Source organism: Artemia franciscana, chromosome 9 (genome assembly GCF_032884065.1).
Source record: "Artemia franciscana chromosome 9, ASM3288406v1, whole genome shotgun sequence".
Lineage (NCBI taxonomy): Eukaryota > Metazoa > Arthropoda > Branchiopoda > Anostraca > Artemiidae > Artemia > Artemia franciscana.
The window spans coordinates 25,354,693-25,377,959 of NC_088871.1; the positions used below are offsets into that span (position 1 = coordinate 25,354,693).

Genomic DNA, 23,267 nt, shown 5'->3' on the forward strand with positions numbered 1-23,267 from the left:
ACGTTCCTTAAATACGGTTTGCATATATACTGTTTCTACTTGAAACAATGTTTATTCTTAAATTTCCCCTCACCCAATCAATCCTGTTAATTTTAAAATGCACCATGTATACAAACAAATACTTTATTGCTTTGTCACGAAAAATAAAGCCAGAGTCTATGTTGTGATTTCTAGAATTTCGGCATGCACAAGCTAGCTCTATATGAATTTTCCCAAAACTTATCTCCAATTATTTGGTTACGATATATTTAAGACGAATAACGATTCGATTATATTTCTACCACCGTGTGATAGACATAAGCCCTATACTAATAACTGCGAAACTGCTTCATGGAGTTGCTTTTATAATCATTACAAAACAACTTATACAAAGACAAATTTTTATCCTGAAATGTAAGGAAACGCTGAATCACCCGTCCATGAAGGTGAGAACGTTTTAAGAGCCTTGCATACAGTCACTCTCCATCATAGAAGAAGAATCTAAAAACAATGCCCAAAGTACTTGCCCTACGAGTTTAAATAGATTTGAGCACTGTCGCGTACAAGTTAGAGAAAAGAACGCCGCTCAAAATTCCCTATCCGTGTCGCATTCACCGAAGGTACTTGCCCTTGAATGAGGGGCATTGATTCACTGTGGGCCTGCAATCAAAGAGATCGAATATTTGTCTGTGATTCCTCTTCAAATAAAGGGGAAAGGCTTACTTAACAAAAAGCTGGTAGTAAACGAGGGGGCGGCATAAGCCATACTGTCACTTTGTACCTCAAATCATACAGAGTGAAAATCACAGCACATTTATTATTTAAGCAGAGGCGAGACGTCCCTACCTTCCTAGTAAAGACTTGGCGGTCAGAGGGACAGGGAGTTGGAATGACCACTAGCCAACTTTAGTTTTTTGCATTTAACTATTTACAAAAAATAACATGTTGTTATTCCTCGATTAGTTTCAAGTAGGTCTTCTTTTTCACTTAGTTACAGAGCTTGAAAACTTTGGAATAAACACAATATAGATATCAAGGAAATAGGTAGGTTTGGACAGTTTAAGTCTGATTTACGTGTGGAGTTGCTCGGTAGGTATACTTTTGAAACAGATTCAACAAAAAAGATTTTCCATAGGTTATTCGTTTGTAATATTTATGTAATTTTTTGTTTGTTATTTTTTGTCGTCTTGGGGTCACGCAAGGTAATGTATTGTTCATGTTTTTTCATGGTTGTTGGCTTCGGTATATGGTCTCATTCTCCATATTCTCTCATTCTCCATATTCTCTCATTCTCCATATTTTTTTTCCTTTTTTTCCTTGAATTTAGCGCAGCCTCGCAAGCATTGCTTATGTTGTGCTATTGATTAAGAAATGTTTATTTCTAATAAAATTGTTCTACTACTACTACTACTACTACTACTACTACTACCTACTACTACTATCAAAGTAATTTTTAGAGAAATTCAATATATGTGTACTGATTCTACATATGATGCCACGTGGATATGCTGGGACCCAAAGAAAGTTGAAAGGGTAGTTGCATACCCTAGGTCGGTTCTGTCCTTTAAAAGGCACTAGGCTTCAGAATTTGGACAGAATGAGCCCTCTTTCTCCTGCTTACAGTCATGTTCTACCTGAAGGGGCTAGGGGAAAAAAAGAAATGGCATACGGATTACATATCACTCTTTGCTAAGCCAACATATTTTATTTTTGTCAAATGATCTCATAATACAAAAACAGGAAAAAATAAACAAAAAAAGGACATCTAGGCGTCTCTGAACATTATTAAACACAACTCTTTATGGCAGATAAATTTATATTCATGTTATCTTGTATCTTATTGCTTGGCAATTTTTTTTTAGACACATGCAAATTACTTGCAATCAAAAAGAAAAAAAATAAGCCCAAAGAAAAGCAAGCATGCCACTAGGATCTTCCTTATCTCCTAGCGCAAACCCTTCAAACAGATAAAAGGAGAAAATCGTTGCTACAGCAGAATGTAATTTATCTAGCTAGGCAGTCATTTTTAGAAGAAGAACAAGTTCTTCTTTAATACAAAAATTAGTTTATTCTTTTGTTCCAAATGGTACTTCAAATATTTTCCCGTTTTCCAAGTACCTGCAGTAGCCCATTATCAGCCAAAATATTTTAACCACACCAATTAAGCTTTTCTTTTGATAGATCCCCTTCAGATTTAGTAAGCAGGAAATGTTGGATTTCTATATAGTATTGCTTTGACCGAAATAAATCAAATGAAGTTGGTGGGAAAATTCATTGGCAGAGACTTGTCAAAGTGATGTTACCTCTACTAGCTCAGCAAGGTTAGTAAAATATTCTTCTTCGTCGATGGTTAGTTTGCTGTCTTTGTATATAACACGATAATGTTCAACTTTTCCTTGGTAGCATACACACAATGTATAGTCTCCAGGGAAGTTTGTTGACTCACGGACAAGAAATAATCCATCTTCACGAGGGAATAAAAGCTGTTCTGCCTGATCTCGGGATATTTTGCCGTGAAACCATCTAAAAACAATATACTGTTATTAAGATAGTGCTAAACGAAACAAATAAATGTTGAGATGGACAGATCAGACAGATATGGGCATTAAAATATACAATGCATGATGAACTGTCAAAAGTAGATATCAAATAAGCTAGTAACCGCTTTGTGGCACAGCCAGACTTACTTTGAGAAGGCTCCAGTCAAGTCTGTATGCAGAAAGGATAGGGTGAGCAACTCCATCTGATGATTGGTTGCACCCTCCCCTCCATACCTCATCTCATGTGTTACCCATGAAATGTTGAAAAGCAAGGGCCTAAAATGCACATACTTGTACTTTTGACACTCCTACAAACATCACCAAGAAAATTTTATGATTGTCAAGAAAACATGAACATTTATTGACAATGGTTACAGGATATTACAATGCTTTAGTAACAGTTAGCCACGATTCAAATTGAATAACTTGTTAAGAAGTAATGAAGTAATTATTTTTACATATTTTAGCAGGGGTATTGGTCCTTTCAACAACCCAATAGCTCTGGCATTGTTGATGTTTCCAAATCCACTCAAAAGATTCTTGATACAAGATGTTTAGCGCTTCTTATATAGCAGAAAAAGAAAAATATGCCATGGCTATATTAAATCAGATCCAACATTTTGGAGAAGCAAGTGCTCAACAAGACTGCAATAGCTACTTATCTTTCATGAGACAGAATGACATAAAACGTATGATGTGGGCTACTGGTCCCATAAATCCCTGATTTCTTGCAGTTAAACTGTATATATAAATAATTGTAAATTGATTGCCAGTCTCACACTTTTTCAGTTTCTCTGATAAAGAATTAAATCTTGGATCGTATTTAAAATTTTTGGACAAACTTTGAATATCTACTCAAATTTTTCGAATGACGTTTAAGAGTTATCTGATGTTTAAAAACATTGATTACATTTGTCTAAATACATTGAAACATTGTATACAATTATGAAAAGAGAAAAATTACCAATTAGAATTGCTGAAACAAAGCTTCTGGCAGCACTGCCCCCATACCCCCAAGAAATTTCCTGATAATGCTCATGATACCCTACCTCACCTTCTCCATCCCTGTCCCAATAGTCATGTGAATGCAATATTTAGTGGAACATAGAAAAATTACGAACATTGTTATCCCCCCCAAGCAACTATAATCAAGGCTCACACAAAAAGTATTCTCAGGAACCATGGGGTATTAGATCGTAATTTCTCATCAACCCCCCCCCCCACCCTAACCAGAAATCATTCTATATCTACCTGAAAGTTCAATAACAGCTGCCACATTTGGGAATTAAAATGCACACTTTGAGGGTTCTGCCTCCTTCCTACCAACAAAAAGACCCACCATCCCTCCTTCGTAATAGTTAATGCACACTTACGCATCACTGTGTAATATGTTATGAGACATAAAGCAAATCAGTCTAACTAACTGAACTTTAAATAAATGCCAGATACTTTTTCTGCAACAAGAAGGGGGATAATACCCTGCAGCACCCTTATTCAGGCCTAGTCTAAATGAAGGGAAAAAAGAGATTAATTCCTACCCTTTTCTATATTTATCTGAAGGCCCATGGCTGGTTAGACAATTTGAGCACTGAAATGTGCTTATTCAGGCATTTAACTACAATCCCTCTCTCTCAGCTACATTAATAGACCACCAGCCCTCCTTCGTAATAACTGATGCACATTTATACATCAAGAAACATCATTCCATGAAAAATTACTAGGTTAAATTAAGCATTAAAATAAATGACCCTATTAACAATGGTATTTAAATCATAGGCCTAGAGACTATGTGACTTTTTATGAACATTAAATGAAAAAAACAACTTTTTTTAAATGAAGGTAAGGAGCAACATTAAAACTTAAAAGAATTAACTCGAATTAACGAATTAACTTACCTAACGAACTTCTATATTCGTATGTTTTTATTGCGTATATGAAGGGGTTCACCCCCCCCCCCCCGTCGATACCTCGCTCTTTACACTAAAGCTTAAATTTTGTCCCAATTCCTTAAGAATGACCTCTGAAGTCATATGCGGAATAATTTTTGTTCGTTTTAAGTTTTAATTCTGCTCCTTACTTTCATTTGGAAAAACTTTTTATATTTATTTTTTCATTGTTTTTTCAAATAATACTAGAACCTGCGCCCCCTTCACTGAAGTTCTCTTCCCCCATGAGAAGTTCCTGCATGGAAACATCCTCCCACGTACCCCCCCTCATCTCTCCACCCTAAACCAAAAGAATCCCTCTGAAAACGTCTGTACACTTCCCAGTAACCATTACTATATGTAAACACAGGTCAAAGTTTGTAACTTGCAGAAACCTCCCACGGGGACTGCGGGGGAGTAAGTCGTCCCCAAAGACATAGTTATTAGGTTATCCAACTATGATGAATAACATGGCTATCTCAGAATTTGATCCAGTGAGCGTGGGAGGGGGCATAGGTGCCCTTTAATTTTTTTGGTCACTTAAAAAGGCACTAGAGCTTTTAATTTCCGTTAGAATGAGCCCTCTCACGACATTCTAGGACCACTGAGTTGATACGATCACCCCTGGGAAAAAAAACAAAATAAACACACATCCGTGTGTGTTTCACGGAAAAAAACAAAAACAAAAAATAAACAATTATGGTGAATAAAATGGCTATTTCATAATTTTGATCTGGTGACTTTGTGAAAAAATGAGCGTGGGAGGGGCCTAGGTACCCTCCAATTTTTTAGTCACTTATAAAGGGCACTAGAGCTTTTAATTTCCTTTAGAATGAGCCCTCTCGCGACATTGTAGGACCACTGAGTCGATACGATCACCCCTGGAAAAAACAAATAAACACGCATCCATATTCTGTCTTATGGCAAAAAATGCGAAATCCCACGTTTTTGTAGATAGGAGCTTGAAACTTCTACAATAAGGTTCTCTGATACGCTGAATCTGATGGTGTTATTTTCATTATTATTGTATGACTTTTAGGGGGTGTTTCGCCCAGTTTTTTAAAATGAGGCAAATTTTCTGAGGCTCGTAACTTTTGATGGTTAAGATTAATCTTGATGAAACTTATATATTTAAAATCAGCATTAAAAATGCAATTCTTTTGATGTAACTATTGGTATCAAAATTCCATTTTTTAGAGTTTTGGTTACTATTGAGCCGGGTTCCTCCTTACTGCAGTTCATTACCACGAACTGTTTGAAACGCATCATCCTGCAGCATTACTTACTCTGCAACTGAAATGCTCTTTAAATAGTTTTTGATGCTTTTGAATTGATTGGGCTCCTTCAAGGTTTGCCACAAAATTGAAACAGCAACAATTTTAGTATCATGATTCTTGTTCAAGTATGTGAATATGATGCTACTATTAGAGATGAGATGGTACATGATAGGCCAGTTTGCAGCCGGACATCACCAAAGATACATGAGAAGCTTCTCCAAGTGGTGTCTGATCTTTGTCTTGCACACGTAGTTTCTATAGCTTGAACACATGTGGAAACCCAGGTTCAGCTATAGACAATGAACCCACCATCCTACCTACCAAGAGATAACTATAAAGCAAGAGATTGAATTAATCCAAAGAACAAACACATCATTTCCCAAAAAAAAAACCGAAACAGGAATACTATTTTTGTTGAGAATTTTCACTGCCATACAAATGTCCAGCAAAAGCAAACAAACAATTATTTTACTAGAGCATGTAAAAGTGGAAAGACATTAGTCAACATCATCTACCAGTCCCAACAACCAAACCTGTCACAAAGTGATGAATTGTTCATTGATATTGTTGATCAAGTGAAGTGAACTGTTTCATCAAGCAAGCAGGCTTTGACAAAGATAAGTATCAAAAATCAACAGCAGTTTGAGTTCAAATCTGATACTGGGGCTAAAGCCAACATTCTTCTCAAAAATCCATTTACAAAACTACAACCAAAACAGAACAGCACCCCAGAGCTCAAACCTAACGACCTTTTGTGATCAGAGGACTTGATCTGCTCCTACCACAATTGAAGTTATTTTTAATGACACAGCCATCTTTGGCAGAACCCTTAAAGAACATAACCATAATGTACAAGTAGCAGTTCAGAAAGCTAGGGAGAAGTATATAAATCTGAACAAATCTAAGAGTATGTTCAGGTGTACCAGCATACCATATCTTGGGAACATCATGGCAAACAATGAATGTCAGGTATATGTCCTGAATGGTACATATCCAATTGACAGCCCCTGCAAACAAAGAAGAACTCTAAATCCTACTTGACAAAATGAATTGCCTGTCAAAATGCATCATTAACTTATCAACAGCAAATCAGATACAAAAACACTTTTTTTTCTGCATTTGAGCAAAAAACTTTGAGCCCAATACACCCTCAGTTGAATAAACTAGTGGGAAAAACTATACAGACTTGCAAGAGCATTATGACCAAGGCAAGTGAAAATGGATCAGACCCATACCTCAGAATTCTGAAATACCATAACACCCTGGCTAATGGTTTAGCTGCCTCCTCAAAAACCCTCATGAGCCACCATCTCTACTCAAAATGACCATGCATGGAAAAGCACTTGGAAAAGAGAGTGGTAGACCTCTGAACTTTTGACAAGCAGAGAGAAGGCTCAACACAGGCAGAAGTCTTATCACAATCAGTATCCTAGAGAACATCCTGAACTCAGAGAAGGCAACCAGGTTTTCTTCAGAAAACAGCCTTCTGGCACCATGGAAAAGCAGGGAAATAACAAAAGAGGCAGATGACCCTAGACTATCCTACATGTCTTCTAAAGATGGTTTGATCCTTCACCAGAACCAAAGACACTTAGTTAAAGCAGCCTCTCATTCCATGTCTGATGATAGACCTGCCATGGATTACCCCCCAGGGCTATAGCAAGGTCACTAAACTTGAGTTGGGTTACTGATTGTCCTGACACTACTACCAGTGCAAGTCCGCACAGACCATTACAGATTCCCAACAACTACCACTGAGCCTGGTATGGCTGCACAAGAGACCAGCCTGCAAGATGGCGAACCTTCCAGCATAAGCCACGGCTTCTCAGGCTACAAGATCTTACAGAGTGGAAGTCATCATTGAGACTAGCCCATTGGAAGCTGATGGGAGTGAGCCTACACTCCCAGTATAGTGTTCTTTTGTATCCTGTAGTGAATTATAATTTGCCAAGTTATTGGCAATTAGTGGAGTGAGCCTAGCGCCTCCAAACCTAGAGGTAAAAGGTTCTTATCCTTTTGAAAATAGCTCGAGAAGGATGTAGCATTATGTGATGCCTCGCTCTCATACCTGTGATTGTGCACCAATTTGCTATTATATGCTTATGCTTATTGCATTGATGCACTTGTGCTTGCTTTGCTTATAGTGTCCTTTATTGTAGGCACCTGGGTTTTGAATAAAGATACATCTACCAAATATTACACAATGAAAAAAATTATTCACAAACAGAAAAGGAGATGGACATTATAGTATATGGGTGCAAACAATATGCAAGATTCTCTTCCATATTGGATCACAAATCCTTTGAGTCAGCCTTAATTCATCTCATTGCAAAGTCATCACCAAGGCTCAAGAGAATGATCTTACAAATCCAACCATATAATTCCTCTGTGACTTTTTCACCAAGCAAGAACATTTGTGTAGCACACACCCTATCCTGTTAACACATCCAGGAGTTGATCCTCTGTTCAAAGCAAAATTAGATCTTATGCCCATGCAATTACGGGCCTACTACTTATCAGTAGTGAGAAGTTACTCCAAATACTCCAAATAAAAAACAAGAAAACACCTGAACAGAGCCTTTTAGCACCCTTACAGATAATTGAAAAACAGCTGGCCAGAGAGCTGAGAGCAAGTCCCTTTGAAAATATTAAGTTTTTGGTATGTTTACCATGAGCTTTCTGCTGTTGATTCAATCATTCTTAAAGAGGATTGAATACTCATACCCACTAACCTTCAAAGGGATATCTGAAGAAACCTACATGCTTCATACTTAAGAATGGAAAAAACAAAGCATGGGGCCAGATCAGTTGTTTACTGGCCTGGGATGACTGAAGATATGAAGAACTATATCCAAAGCTGCATTGCTTAAAAATTCATTAACACCCAAGTTGATGCGTATGCCTTACTTGCTTAGCTTACCATGTGTAGAAAACTACAGACTCTCTCATCATTTATGTTTCAGCATTTGTAACTAGTATCAACAGCTAGCCACAAAAAGTTCTGCAGAAGCTGCCATACCAAACAAGTTAGTCAAAAAAGGTATTATAACATGTATAACAAAGGGCTCTCACCTCTTACAGTTGGTCAATGTGTCAAGGCCCAACTGAATGAGAGGAAATGGCAGCCAGGTGTAATCACAAAAGCTGACACAAACTCCCTCCCTACTTGGTACAGACAGCAGATAACAACCTTTAAGGTGGAATGGCTGCAACTTTCACATCAACGCTGTAGTCAGCATCCAGTCAAGTAATTATGCCCCAAGAAACCCTGCCAAGAAATTGGTGCAACCCATTCACCATTTCGAATCCCACTCCATGGTCCTCTTCTGTTAGCAGTCATAGATGTAGAACTAGTGCCCCCAATCATTGCTGAGCAGAACCCTTTTCCAATTCCAAAAATATTCCAATTAAAAAAGGCCCACATTTTTAATGAGACTTTTGCTTCTGTTTTTGTCAAGCCAAAACCAACACCCTCACATTTTGAAATACTGATAACACCACCTGAAACTTTTTCACCCTTTAATGATTCGGTTTTTTCAATAACTGGGGTCTTTATTATTCTTGAAAAATTAAACACATCAAAATCAGCAGATGTAGATGGATTTACAAATGAAATGATTAAAAAAAATAGCTGGGCAAATTGCAGAGCCACTTACTTTCATATTTAATTTATTTCTTTCTCATCGGTTGTGTCCCTCTGGGTGGAAGAATGCCTGAGTAAAACCCCTTCATAAAAAGGGTTCCAAATCAGATTTTATCAATTATCGGCCAATTTTAATCACATCTACTTTTTGTTGAGTGATGGAAGAATTGATTGTAGAGCAAATTCAGATGTTCTTTGATAATAATAGTCTTTGGAGCCCTGCTCAACATGTTTTTGAAAACGAAGACACCTTTCTATTGGGGGGTTTTTGACGATTAGTTAGAAGTTGATCTTTTGGTTATGAGTTTTTTTTGAGTTTATGAGTTCTGGATATAAATTTTTATGGCACTTGGTATCTAACAAGTGACATATAGTGATCGCAAATTCTGTTGGTCTGTCCTGGTTTTGCTACTTTAGGCATTTCCAGGTAAGCTAGAACAAAGAAATTTGGCAGGCGTATAAGAAACCAGACCAGATCAAGTTAGAATTTCCAATTAGACCATCTGGGGGCGACAGTTAAATCGGAAAAATTAGAAAAAAGGAGGTATTTTTAACTTACAAACGGGTGATCGGACCTTTATTAAATTTCATACTTAGAAGGGCCTCGTAACTCAGATCTCTTGTTTTAAATCCAGACCGGATCCAGTGTCATTGGAGGGGGGGGGATTGGGAATCTTGGAAAATGCTTAAAGCAGAGAGATCAGGATGAAACTTGGTGGGAAGAATAAGCACAAGCCCAAAATGAGTGACTGACAAACCCGGACCGTATCTGCTCTCTTTTGTGGAGTTGGGGGGGGGGGGAGTAATTCAGAAAAATTAGAAAAAATGAGGTATTCATAACTTACAAATTGCTGATCAGATCTTAATGAAATTTTAGAAGGATCTTGTGCTTTAGAACTCTCATTTTAAATCCCGACCAGATCCAGTGACATTGGGGGGAGTTGGAGGGGGAAACCGGAAATCTTGGAAAACGCTAAGAGTGGAGAGATCGGGATAAAACTTGATGGGAAGAATAAGCACAAGTTATAGATACGTGATTGAAATAATTGGAACAGATCCGTTTTCTTTGGGGGAGCTACAGATTGTTAATTTGGAAAAATTTTGAAAAATTGAGGGATTTTTAACTTAAGAACGGGTGATCGGGTCTTAATGAAATTTGATATTTAGAAGAAACTCATGTCTCAGATTTCTTATTTCAAATCCCAACCAGATCTGTTGACATTCAGGGAAGTTGGAGGGGGAAACCGGAAATCTTGGAAAATGCTTATAAATGTTGTAGATTCGTTATTGACGTAACCGGACTGGATCCGCTCTCTTTGGGTGAGTTAGAAGTGGGATTCAGTGCTTTGGCAAGTTTGGTGCTTCTGGATGTGCTAGGACGATGAAAATTGGTAGGTGTGTCAAGAAGCTGCACAAATTGACTTGATAAAGTTGTTTCCCCCGATTTGACCATCTCGGGGCTGAAAGGAGAGAAAAATTAGAAAAATTGAGGTACTTTTAACTTACAAGTGGGTGATTAGATCTTAATGGATTTTGATATTTAGAAGGACCTTGTGACTCAGAGCTCTTATTTTAAATCCCGACTGGCATTAAACCTCTGATTTTCCTTTCAAAGCAATCTATTGATTCTTAAAATTTTGCTAGAGGTCATGCCACATGAGCTCTTGGCTCTTCTGATCTTATCACAAGTGCCATATGAGCTCTTAGCTCTTGTTTTCTTCTAATATTCATAAGTATTGCCAGTGTTGCTAATTAGCTTATTTCTTGTTTTGTGTCTATAGCAAGAAGCATTTTTTCTTACCGTTTGATGTAAATAAATTAAATAAAAAAAAAACAAGTCTTTTTAACTGAAAGTAAGTAGCAACATTAAAACTTAAAACGAACAGAAACTAATTCGTATATGAAAGGGGCTGATGCCTAATCAACACCCCGCTCTTTACGCTAAAGTTTGACTTTTTCTCTCAACTCTACTTTTTCAAACAGTAAAAAACTTTAGCGTAAAGAGCGGGGTGTTGATTAGGCATCGCCCCTTTCATATACGAAGTAATTTCTGTTCGTTTTAAGTTTTAATGTTGCTCCTTACTTTCAGTTTTAAAAAACTGGTTTTTTTTATTTAATTTCTGAACGTTTTTGAATCAATACATGTTTTGATTTTGGCTCTCCGCAGAAGAATAATTCATAATAATTTTTTTGGCTAAATGGCTTTCTCATAGTTTTGATCGAATGATTTTGAGAAAAAAAGGAGTGGAGGAGGAAGCCTAGTTGCCCTCTGATTTGTTGGTTACTTAAAATGGCAACTAGAACTTTTAATTTTTTACGAATGTTTTTATTAGTAAAAGATATACATAGCTTATAAATTAGCTTACGTAACGAACTTTTGTATTCTCATGTTTTTATTACATATATGAGGGGGTTCACGCCCTCGTCAGTACCTCGATCTTTACACTAAAGCTTAAATTGATAAATTGATGACCCCTGAATCACAAAAGCCGTAGAATAAATAGTTGAAATTACTAAAAATACTTTAGCGTAAAGCGCGAATTATTAGGGGGAGGTGAGCCCCTCATATGCGTAATAATTTCTGTTCGTTTTAAATTTTAATGCTGCTCCTTACTTCCAGTTGAAAAAACTTGTTCATATTTATTTGTTCGTTTTTTTTTTAGTTAATGCTAGAAAATCCCTCGCTCCCTTCATAGAAATTTTCTTCCCCTGTGACAAATTCCTCGATGGAAAGTTTCCCCAGCATTTCCCCCTCTTCTCAACCCCTCTCCCAACCAAAATATTCCCCTGAAAACGTCTGTACACTTCCCAATAACCATTACTATATGTAAGCACTGGTCAAAGTTTGTAACTTGTAGCCCCTCCCACGGGGACTGTGGGGGAGTAAGTGGTCCCCAAAGACATACTTATAAGGTTTTTCGACTACGCTGAATAAAATGACTATCTCAGAATTTTGATCCGTTGACTTTGGGAAAATAATTAGCGTGGGAGGGGGCCTAGGTGCCCTCCATTTTTTGGTCACTTAAAAAGGGCACTAGAACTTTTCATTTCCGTTAGAATGAGTCCTCTCGCAACATTCTAGGACGACTGGGTCGATACGATCACCCCTGGGAAAAACAAAACAAAAAAACAAACAAATAAATACGCATCCGTGATCTGCCTTCTGGCAAAAAATACAAAATTCCACATTTTTTTAGACAGGAGCTTGGAATTTCTATAACAGGGTTCTCTGGTACGCTGAATCTGATGGTGTGATTTTCGTTAAGATTCTATGACTTTTAGGGGATGTTTTTCCCTGTTTTCTAAAATAACGCAAATTTTCTCAGGCTCGTAACTTTTGATGGGTAAACCTAAACTTGATGAAACTTATATATTTAAAATCCACATTAAAATGCGATTCCTTTAATGTAGCTATTAGTATCAAAATTCCATTTTTTAGAGTTTTGATTACTATTGAGCCAGGTCACTCCTTACTACAGTTCGTTACCACGAACTGTTTGATAAATAAATAAATAAAAAGGTCCAGTAGTACAGAAACTTCTACTAACTATGTCACAAGATCTGGAAGAGTTGTATGACCATATAAGCAGTTGGACTTGTAGTCCAGAAGAGAAAACATTATAAATAGGGCAGAAAATCCACTGTCTCAATCAAGAGCACTGGCAGAAAACTTTCCAGGGGGAAGGGGGGCAGAAACTAAAATAGCAGTGGTGGTTGGGTGACAGGGAACATATTTCAGGGTAGTTTTTTGTAGGAAAAAGTTCATTTTTAAATATTTTTAGAAAAAAAACTCTCAAACAAAAAGAGCAATTAAATTAAATGCAAAATGAAACAAAATACAGTAAATTTTAAACAACAAGGATTCTTTAAACAACAAACATTCTTTGAGCATAAAAATGTGCACAAGTACACATGGACATCTCCAGACGGTTCAACGCGAAACCAGATTGACCATTTCCTCATCACCAGAAGGTGGCGTACAAGCCTGTTAGACGTGCGTGGGTATAGAGGAGCAGACACCCAGTCGGATCACATGCTCATGATCGCCCACTTACAGATCAAACTACGCGCCCAAAAAAAGACACAGCAAGATCTGAAGAAACTGTACAACACGGACAAGCTACAGGATCAAAAAATCCGCAGAGATTTCTGTATCTCTGTATGGAGCAAATTTGATGCCTTGGCTGTTGAGGCAAATGACTCAGAAAGTGTCGAAGAGAAATGGGAGAAAATAAAAAGTGCATACACGACGATTGCCGCGGAAAAGCTAGGTTTCCGAAAGAAACCAAAAGAAAGGTGGATCTCTGACATAACATGGAAACTGATTGACGAACGAAAGGCACTTAAGCAAGCCATGCTCATAGATACTATAAGGTGTTCAGAGCTGGCAACGAAACAATTATACAAAGAAAAAGATAAAGAGGTAAAAAAGAGTGCAAGAAAGGACAAGAGACAGTTCCTTGAAAAGAAAGCAGCTTTAGCTGAAGAAGCTGCTAGGAAGGGTGACTCCAAGACTGTCTACCGATTGACAAATGAGATGGTAGGAAAATAAAGCAGCCGAATCACCCTTGTCAAGGACGAAAATGGATCAATTATATCTGATCCAGAAAAAATTGACGAGAGATGGGCTTCCCATTTCGAAAAACTTCTGAACAGACCGAGAACTTGCTACCAAGCTAACGCACCTGATATCCCTTTTATGTATCTAGACATCAATACAGATCCTCCGAGTCCTGAGGAGATCATGCATGCATCAAAGAAGTTAAAAAATGGACGAGCCCCGGGTATTGATGGCATTTCAGCAGAAATGCTGAAGTACTCAATTAGTACCTGCATATCCATTTAGCTTTCTCTCTTCACCAAAATATGGGCCTTAGTGAAGGTCCCAAGAGATTGGAGCAGAAGCATTATAGTCGAACTCTTCAAAAAGGGAGACTTGATGTACTGCCATAACTGGAGAGGCATCAATTTTCTCCCTGTCCCATCTAAACTATTAGCCTCCGTCATTTTGCAGCGTCTGCGGAAAGCACTAGACGCAACTCTACGAGAAGAGCAGCATGGTTTCAGAACTGGGAGATCCTGTTCTGATCTAATATTTGTACTGAGAATGCTTGTCGAAGAATCAAAAGAATGGAACAAGAAGCTCTACCTCCTATTCATTGACTTTGAAAAGGCATTTGACTCAGTTGACAGAGATTGCTTGTGGAGAGTTTTGAAATACTACGGAATTCCCGAGAAAATAGTAGATATGATAATAGCGCTTTATGAAGAATCGGAATGTTGCGTAAAGACCGAACGGTACAACCAGATTTTTCACGATCATGTCTGGTGTTCGTCAAGGATGTGTAGTTTCCCCCATGCTCTTTATAATTATAATGGATTATGCCCTGAGATTCGCATCGGGCTACGGGGTAAAAGTAAGCAACAAGCAGCTGTTTGATCTGGACTTCTCGGACGACGTTGTCCTTCTCGAAGAGTCTAAAGAACGGTTGCAGCAGCTACTTGACACTATTACCGAGAATGCAGAGAATGTCGGGCTAAAGATAAACATTGACAAATCGAAGAGCATGGCCATCACAACCTCGCCACTTGTTCTCCATTGCAAAAACAAAGATCTAGAACAAGTCCAGGAGTTCAAGTACCTGGGTAGCTGGATTGATTGTGATGGAGACATCTCGACCGAGATTAAACGTAGAATTGGACAAGCTACAGGTGCCTTCAATAGATTGAAGCCTATTTGGAGAAGTAATAGATATTCAATGCGACTGAAGCTTCGACTCTTCAACAGCAATGTACTCTCAGTTCTCCTTTACGCAAAAGAATGTTGGAAAATAAACACCCAGCTTGAAAAAAGGATCTTTGCATTTGAAAATATGAGCCTCAGAAGAATGTTGAATACAAGTTGGCAACAAAAAATTACAAATGCAGAAATACGCAGAAAAACAGGTCAACCTCCAGTCATTGAGTTGCTGAAAAGAAGGCGGTGGACATGCCTGGGACACGTTCTTCGTATGAAAGAGAGCCGCCTTCCTCGAACAACCTATGAACTGAAGCCAGATGGTAGAAGAAAGAAAGACCACCCCAAAAATACATTGAGACGAACACATGACCGAGATCTGAGGATGGCCGGCACCTCACTAATACCTGAATGGGAAGACGTCATCGCTGCAGCACCAATGCGAGACGAATGGAGAGGCTTTGTCGACACCCTATGCGCCACCGATGGCTCTGGAGCAACTAAGGTCTAAGGTAAGGTGTGTGTCTGTCGAGTGACGTCATGTTTGTCGATTGACGAAATTACAGACCGGGACATCGGGACACAAATGACGGCCGGGACACTGGGACATCTATATATATAAAATACTAGCTGTTGGGGTGGCGCTTCGCGCCACCCCAAGCCCCCCCGCGCATGTAAGTCGTTACGCGCCATATTAGTTACGCGCCATAGTAGTTGTGTCCCTGTGTCCCACCTGTGAATAGAGATAGATATAAATATATGTTTTTAACTACGTAAAACATGCGAATATACAACATTCTTCGCTGTCCCATTGTCTGTGCATATAAATAGATTGTCAGGTTTACTGACTCTTGAACATGCAACATATAATTGTCCATGGGAAAAACAATCCGTATTCAGATCTATACCTCATTATTCTAATGATGTGTCCCTGTGTCCCGGTCGTCATTTATATTCCCTGTGTCCCGGTCGTCATTTGTGTCCCGGTGTCCCAGTTTGTAATTTCTCTTTGAGTGTCCCGGTCGTCATTTATATTCCCTGTGTCCCGGTGTCCCGGTCGTCATTTGTGTCCCGGTCTGTAATTTCTATTCGAACAATCCCTGTGTCCCGGTCGTCATTTATATATCCCGCCTGTGCCCCCGGCGTCCCCGTTGTAGTTGTGTCCCTGTATCCCGGTCGTCATTTATATTCCCTGTGTCCCGGTCGTGATTTGTGTCCGGGTGTCCCAGTCTGTAATTTCTCTTTGAGGTTCCCGGTCGTCACTTATATTCCCTCTGTCTCGGTCGACATTTGTGTCCCGGTCTGTAATTTCTCTTTGAGTGTTTTTTCTTTTTAGTTTTTTTTTTAGTATTTTACCTTTTTTCTTTTTTCAGTTTTCTTTTTCTTCTTTATTTTTCAGCGTCACTATGAAGTACATATCGACGAACCTTTGTTTTTTTTTTAACTTAAATCTGGTAGGCATTGATGACCTTATCCAAGTCAAAATCCCAAACCCAATCATCATCGCTATCATTTTCAGTTTTGATATGTTTTGACTCTCGCTGTCCAGGTGGATTTTCATCTAACTGCGCGGTTTTACCGTCAAAGCAAAAATGACGACAACTAATTTCATGACGTCAGTCAACACAGAAACATGACGTCACCTGAACCACAGACAAACAGACAGACAACTTATTTTTATATATATAGAAGTTGTCTGTGTGTGTGTGTGTGTGTCTGTGTGTGTCTGTCGAGTGACGTCATGTTTGTGTGTCGACTGACGTCATGTTTTCGACTGACGAAATTACAGACCGGGACATTGGGACACAAATGGCGACCGGGACACCGGCACATCTATCTATATATATAAAAATAAGTTGTCTGTCTGTGTGTCTGTCTGTGGATCAGGTGACGTCATGTTTCTGTGTTGACTGACGTCATGAAATTAGTTGTCGTCATTTTTGCTTTGACGGTGACGTCATTCAAGATATTTAAGACATATGTTCACGTAGAAATCTATTAATATTTATGTTTAGTATGACTGATGAACTTACCATGGCAAAAGCCGATGAAGATCCTCAAAGAGTCTATGCCAAAAAACTTGCTGCTGAAAGAGAAAGTCAGAAAAGAAAGCGTGCCGAGGAACTACCAGAGCAACGCGAAAGCGGACTTGCTGCTAAAAGAGAAAGTGAAAAAAGAAGGCGTGCCGAGGAATCAAAAGAACGTGTTTATTTCACGGAAACCAACGTGCAACAAAGAGTCCTGAATCCACCGGATACAACATTAACAGCTTTTTTTTCGCTTTGCAAAAATGATTCTTTTGCAAAAACAAACTGCTGTATACTGAAGTGCCTTCGTATTACACGTGGAATACTAAAAATAAAGTATTTGAACGTCGAAAACAGGGTAAGTCAGTCGACGGCCAACCTACCATCTTCAAAGATACCACGATAGGAAGACTCTACAACGTTCACCCCAATCAACATGGAATGCTTCTTTCTACGCCTGCTTTTGGTGAATGTACCCGGTCCGACATCCTTTGAGTATTTGAGGACTGTAAATGGTACTATACATGACACTTACCGTAGTGCATGCCAAGCTCTGAATTTATTGGAGAATGACCAACACTGGGATAACTGCATCAATGACGCGTGCGAAACGTCAACCCCAAGTCAAATTCGTGCATTGTTTGGCAGCATTTTAACAACTTAAAATGTAGTAGGATTGATCAGTACAAGAAAATCAAAATGCCTGGGTACAAGTGCTACAGGAAAGATAGATCAACTAGCAGAAAGGGAGGGGGTGTGGCAATCTTTGATCATGTTTCAATCCAACGCTCCCTTCAACCCTTAACTATCTACAGGGATGAAATAGATGTTGTAGGTATAATAATTACCTTAGCCAATGGTAGCCATCTTGCCATAAAATCCTTTTATAATCCATGTGGGAGTAAGGACATCCAAAGTATCTTGGAAACAGAATTATCAGGTAATAATACCTTTATTTTTGGTGATTTTAATGCCCATAGTCCTCTCTGGGAACAATCAGCTGGTAGCAACAAAGCAGGAAGGGGAATAGAGTACATATTGTCCAATTTTCCTGACACCTTGATTTTCACTCCATTTGACTTTCAGACCAGGTATAATATTTCTTCTAATTCTTTCTCAACTATAGATTTGCTTCTAGGTCCTTCTTCATATTATGATTTAGTTTAAATGGTAAAGGTGTCGTCTCTTTAATCTGATCATTGTGCAATTCTTACATCATTTCAAGATTTATGCTATGCTCCAAAACCCTACGTCCCTACATTTATTAACTCCAAAGGTAATTGGTCCCTTTTTCGTGAGATTTAAAATGAAGTAGATTTTTCCTTTGTTTCTCCTAATTCTGATATTAATGCCATTGAGTCTGATTTGAGATCAATCCTGCTGGAGTCAGCTAAATTGGCAATTCCAATGACTAGGGTGCATTTTTACAATGGCTCCAAAAGACCCAAGAATTGGTGGAACAATAAGTGTAGGGTTGCAGTTCTGGCAAAAAGAAAGGCTCGTAAAATGTTTCAAAAGCACCCATCTCAGTCAACAGCAATCTCTTATAAGCAGTCATGTGCTAAGGTGAAACTAATTTGTAGGAGAGCTAAACAGAGTACATGGCTGAATTTCAGCTCAAGTATCAGTTTTAGAACCCCAATTTCAAAGGTCCATAATTTCATTAGCCAACTAAATAGTGGAAAGCAGCCTAATGATGACTGTAGATATGATATCATTCAGGATGGATATCCAATTGTCTCAGATTAAAAGAAGGCAGATCTGTTTACCGATATTTTTTAAAATGATTGCTCAGATTTTCATCCCAGCGGACCTCTTTTTTGTAATCTCCCTCTTACTTGTTCTTATAAGGGTACTCTGATGAAACCTTTTTCCCAAGATGAATTTTGTGTAGCACTTAATTCTCTTAACATCAAGTCTTCCCCAGGTTATGATAGTATTTATATGAAGTGGATTCTTGAGTCCCCAAAGGTGGTTCATACAGCCCTCTTAAGTCTTTATAATCTTATTTGGTCAAATCAAAAGTTCCCAGATGCTTGGAAGATTGCTCAGGTATTCCCAGCTTTAAAACCTTCTTATTCATCTAATGATCTTAAGTCTTACCGTCCTATATCGGTATTACCTTCCTTTAGTAAAGTTCTGGAAAGGCTTGTCTTATCAAGAATTGAGTGGTTTGCTGAAGTCAACAATCTCTTTCCTAGTGAACAAACAGGTTTCAGAAAAGGAAATAGCTCTTTAGATAACATTACCCGGCTAGAAATTGATGTTTGTAACTCCCTCAAAAAAAGACATGTCACAATGGCTGTTCTGTTTGACTGGTCGAATGCCTATGGAAATGTAGTCCACAATAAATTATTGGAAATCCTAATAAATCTTGACTTCCATATCCTTTTATAAGTTATACTAGCTGTTGGGGTGGCGCTTCGCGCCACCCCAACACCTAGTTGGTGGGGGCGCTTCGCTTTTTTTAGTTTTCTTTTTCTCCTTTATTTTTCAGTTTTTTTCCTTTTTTTAGTTTTTTTTTCTTTTTTAGTTCTTTTAGTTTTTACCTTTTTTATTTTTTTTTTAGTTTTTAGTTTTTTACCTTTTTTAGCCTAACCAGGATTTGAACCTGGGACCTTCATTCTCCGTTCTGACACCCTCTCTCACCGAGTGACTACTCCAGCATGTTCATTTTGGTGTTTTAAATGGTATACTATTAACCAAATAAATGTGTTTTACAATATACTAAGCATCGTCAAAGCAAAAATGACGACAACTAATTTCATGACGTCAGCCGACACAGAAACATGACGTCACCTGATCCACAGATAGACAACTTATTTTTATATATATAGAAGATAAAGTCTTTTCTAACTGATAGATATTTTTATGTTCAAGTAAATCAGTCTAGAGGTGAGCAATGCCCCATTACGAGAGGACTTCCTCAAGGTGCAATATTGAGTCCTCTTCTATTCAACTTGTATGTTTCTGAATTTCAAGTATCTCATGCATCATTTGGCCTTTATGCAGATGATTTGATCATTTGGAAGTCGGGAAGGGATATTAGCCTTCTTCAAAGCCTTATTCAACAGGATATAAGTTTAGTCCAGAGATTCTCTTTAGCATTTGGCTTCCCAATCTCAATCAGTAAAACTAAAGCCATTATATTTACTAATGGTACTCTAGATCCTCCTAATCCACTGACAATTTTCTCAAGGGAGATCCCATATTGCAATTCAGTGAAGTTACTTGGTTTATTAATGGATTCTCAAATGCAGTGGCATGAACATATTAATTTTTTGAAATCTCTGATAATTCAGAGACTTTTTATTCTAAAAAGACTTGCTGGAAGTAAGTGGGAATGTCACCCAAAAATTATTTTGGATTTTTACAAATTATATATTCGTTCAAATATAGAATATGGGATTCAGATCTTTTCAGCTCGTCCTCCATCCTCATTCAAAATCCTTGAATCTTTACAAAATTCTGCTATTCAAATAGCTTTGGGTGTGCATAAGCATACTCCTCTGTCAAAGTTAAGAATACTGTCGGGATTGGTGTCCCTAAGTGAACGAGCATCTAGTCTAAGGATAAAATATTTCTCGCAAATCCAGGCTTATGGAGCCAAGCATGCTGTATACACATACCTTTGCTGAGAAGTCAGCCTGTCCCAATGCCCATTCTTCATGGAATCAGTTTCAACTGGAGGTCCCAAACTGGAATCAACATTCGCTTTATGCATATCCCTTTACTGAGTCCCCTCCCATGGGAAACGAGTCCTCCAAGCTGTCAAGTAGAACTTACCTCTATTAGTAAAGATTTGATTCCTAATTACGAGATCCAGACTATTTGGCTGAACATATCTCAAAGGCTTATCCCAACTATAGAAAAATATATACAGATGGATCTGTCCAGAGGGAAAGAACTGGAGCAGGAGCATGTATCCCATCCCTGAATTTGAACATTTATTCTCCTCTCCCATTGGGATGTTCCATCTTGTCTGCTGAATTATGTGCCATCCACCTGGCCTTGGATGCACTTATAAATTATAACATGGAATCTGAAAATATACTCTGTCCCTCCAACTCTAAATCAGCATTACTACTGATCCAAAATATTAATAGAATTGCTACTGACAAAGATTTATATCATATTAGAAGACAGCTTCTTAATCTTAAGATCAAAGAAAATGAAGTTTAATTTCAACATGTTCCTAGTCATAAAGGCATAAAATATAATGATATGGCTGATTCTCTAGCAGCAAAGGCTTCCATGTTATTTCCTAGTCCTTCCTCTGACCTCAATTCACGAGATATTATCAGGCAAAGATCCAAGGTTAATCACAGTAAATTAATTTTATCTCCATTTCATACAAGATTAAATACAGTGCTATATTACCAGCTGAAATCAGGTGCCCTACTTCTAAATAGCTTGTTATTTAATTGGAAGCTACATCATTCCCCTTTATGCTGAATCTGCTTTTCAGCAGAGGAAACAATCCAGCATATTTTATTTGACTGTCAGGCTCAGAGTGAGGAGACTGTTGCTCTTAAGCGTTTCTGCTCCTTGGCTAAGATTCCAAATACTTATACAGCTATCCTGGCTTCTAACCTGCCATGGGAAATTGATTGTAAGATATTTAAGGCAGCAATTGATACCTTAGAGAAGAGAAATATTGTTTAATAAAGATTAAAGCTTGAAGAAGTCTATTTTTAAAGGAACGCGATTTATCCATAGTTTTTGATTGTGCAGAAGAGAGCAGGAATGAGTAGAAAGAGCCGTATTGGTACTGGCCGGCCTAGTGCCTTAAACTGCTGGGGACAGGTAGCTCAGGTACTCGCACTTCCCACAATCAATAACAGTGTATTATTGTTCATAATTGTATATATCCATTGTTTGCAGACTGGAGAAGAATAGTGCTTCCAGTAGCTAGTTTTTCTGGAGAAGTCAAAGAGGTGAAAGGACTTGTTGTTAGTCCATATACCTCCCTACAATTTTTGGAGCTGGATGTGTCATTTTATAATTAAAATGAATTTTGACTAGCCATGATATTCCTCAAATATCTTATTCATTGAAATTTTTGACCATATGCAAAAATGCAGCTATTCTACAAAGGCCTGAAAGTAAATTGATAAATTGTTATAAGTAACAACCCCCCTCTTCCCCACCCAAAATGCTTTTTTATATGTATATGTATGGAAGCAATTACAAAATGGAGGAACTAAATTCTTTGTCTTCCTAACAGCCTTCTCAAAATAATTCAAAATAGCAATAAATTCCTTAAAAGATTTTGTGATTTAGATGAGGTTCTTGATTCTGATTCTCAGTTGCCCATTGTGCAGGTTGTTGATCATCTGCCCCCTATGCTACCAACATATGAACAATGGAGGTACCTAGAACAATGTTTTCTCACAAGATGGAATACAATATATAGTATGATACAAAGTATTATTCAATACAAAGGCCTTCAGACAAGTGTTTTGGGTAAAATTGGAAACTTTACCATGTTCTAGATGATGAAGAACATGAACTGATGCATGACCTTTGCTCTGTACTGCCAAATTTTTTCTACTACAGTAAGACTATTCAGGGAGAATTCCTTCCTACCCTAAATGTTGCTCTCCTCTGTCAGGGCCTCACAAAAGGTCCCAGCAATCTAATAATAGTAGCTATGTTTTGCTTTCAAAAGAAAATGTGAAAAACAAGTTTGACTTTTGCTTCCCAAGAGACAATCTCATGGGGACAGCTGTACTTTTGTAAGGTGGTCTCTCACCAGTTGTTCAGCACTATCTGGCAGTTGCCTGGCCTGTTTGATGTCCTCTGTTTGCATGTTGGGTTTGTAGTTGGTTGATCTTTAAGTTATGTTGACCACTCAGCAAATGCATTGAATTTGTTGTTGTGTTTCTCCCACGAGTTGTTAAGTCTGTTTTTGAAGATATTGGTGTTTGGTGCTTGGATGGCCTGTTCAGGCAGGTTGTTCCATGTGTTGACTGCTCATGCTAAGAAAAAGATTGCATGGGCATGTTTTCTGGCTTTTTTCCTGAAGGACATTCCAAAGGGCAGATTTTCTATTTTGGCTTTCATCTTGAACATCTGGATGGTGTCTCCTTGCTTACATCTGTAAGACAGACTTGGCAGCTCAAGAGTTTTCAGGCAG

The 23,267-nt window shown here is 38.1% G+C and overlaps 1 protein-coding gene across 1 annotated transcript in view; it reads right to left on the reverse strand.

Annotated features, from left to right (window-relative positions):
- The window catches only part of LOC136031192 (tyrosine-protein kinase CSK-like), a 48,839-nt gene that overhangs the window by 22,640 nt on the left and 2,932 nt on the right, over window positions 1-23,267 (reverse strand). Inside the window, exon 2 of the mRNA XM_065710548.1 lies at window positions 2,283-2,502. Within this exon, the coding sequence (XP_065566620.1) occupies window positions 2,283-2,502 (220 nt within the window). The remainder of the gene's footprint in view (window positions 1-2,282; window positions 2,503-23,267) is intronic.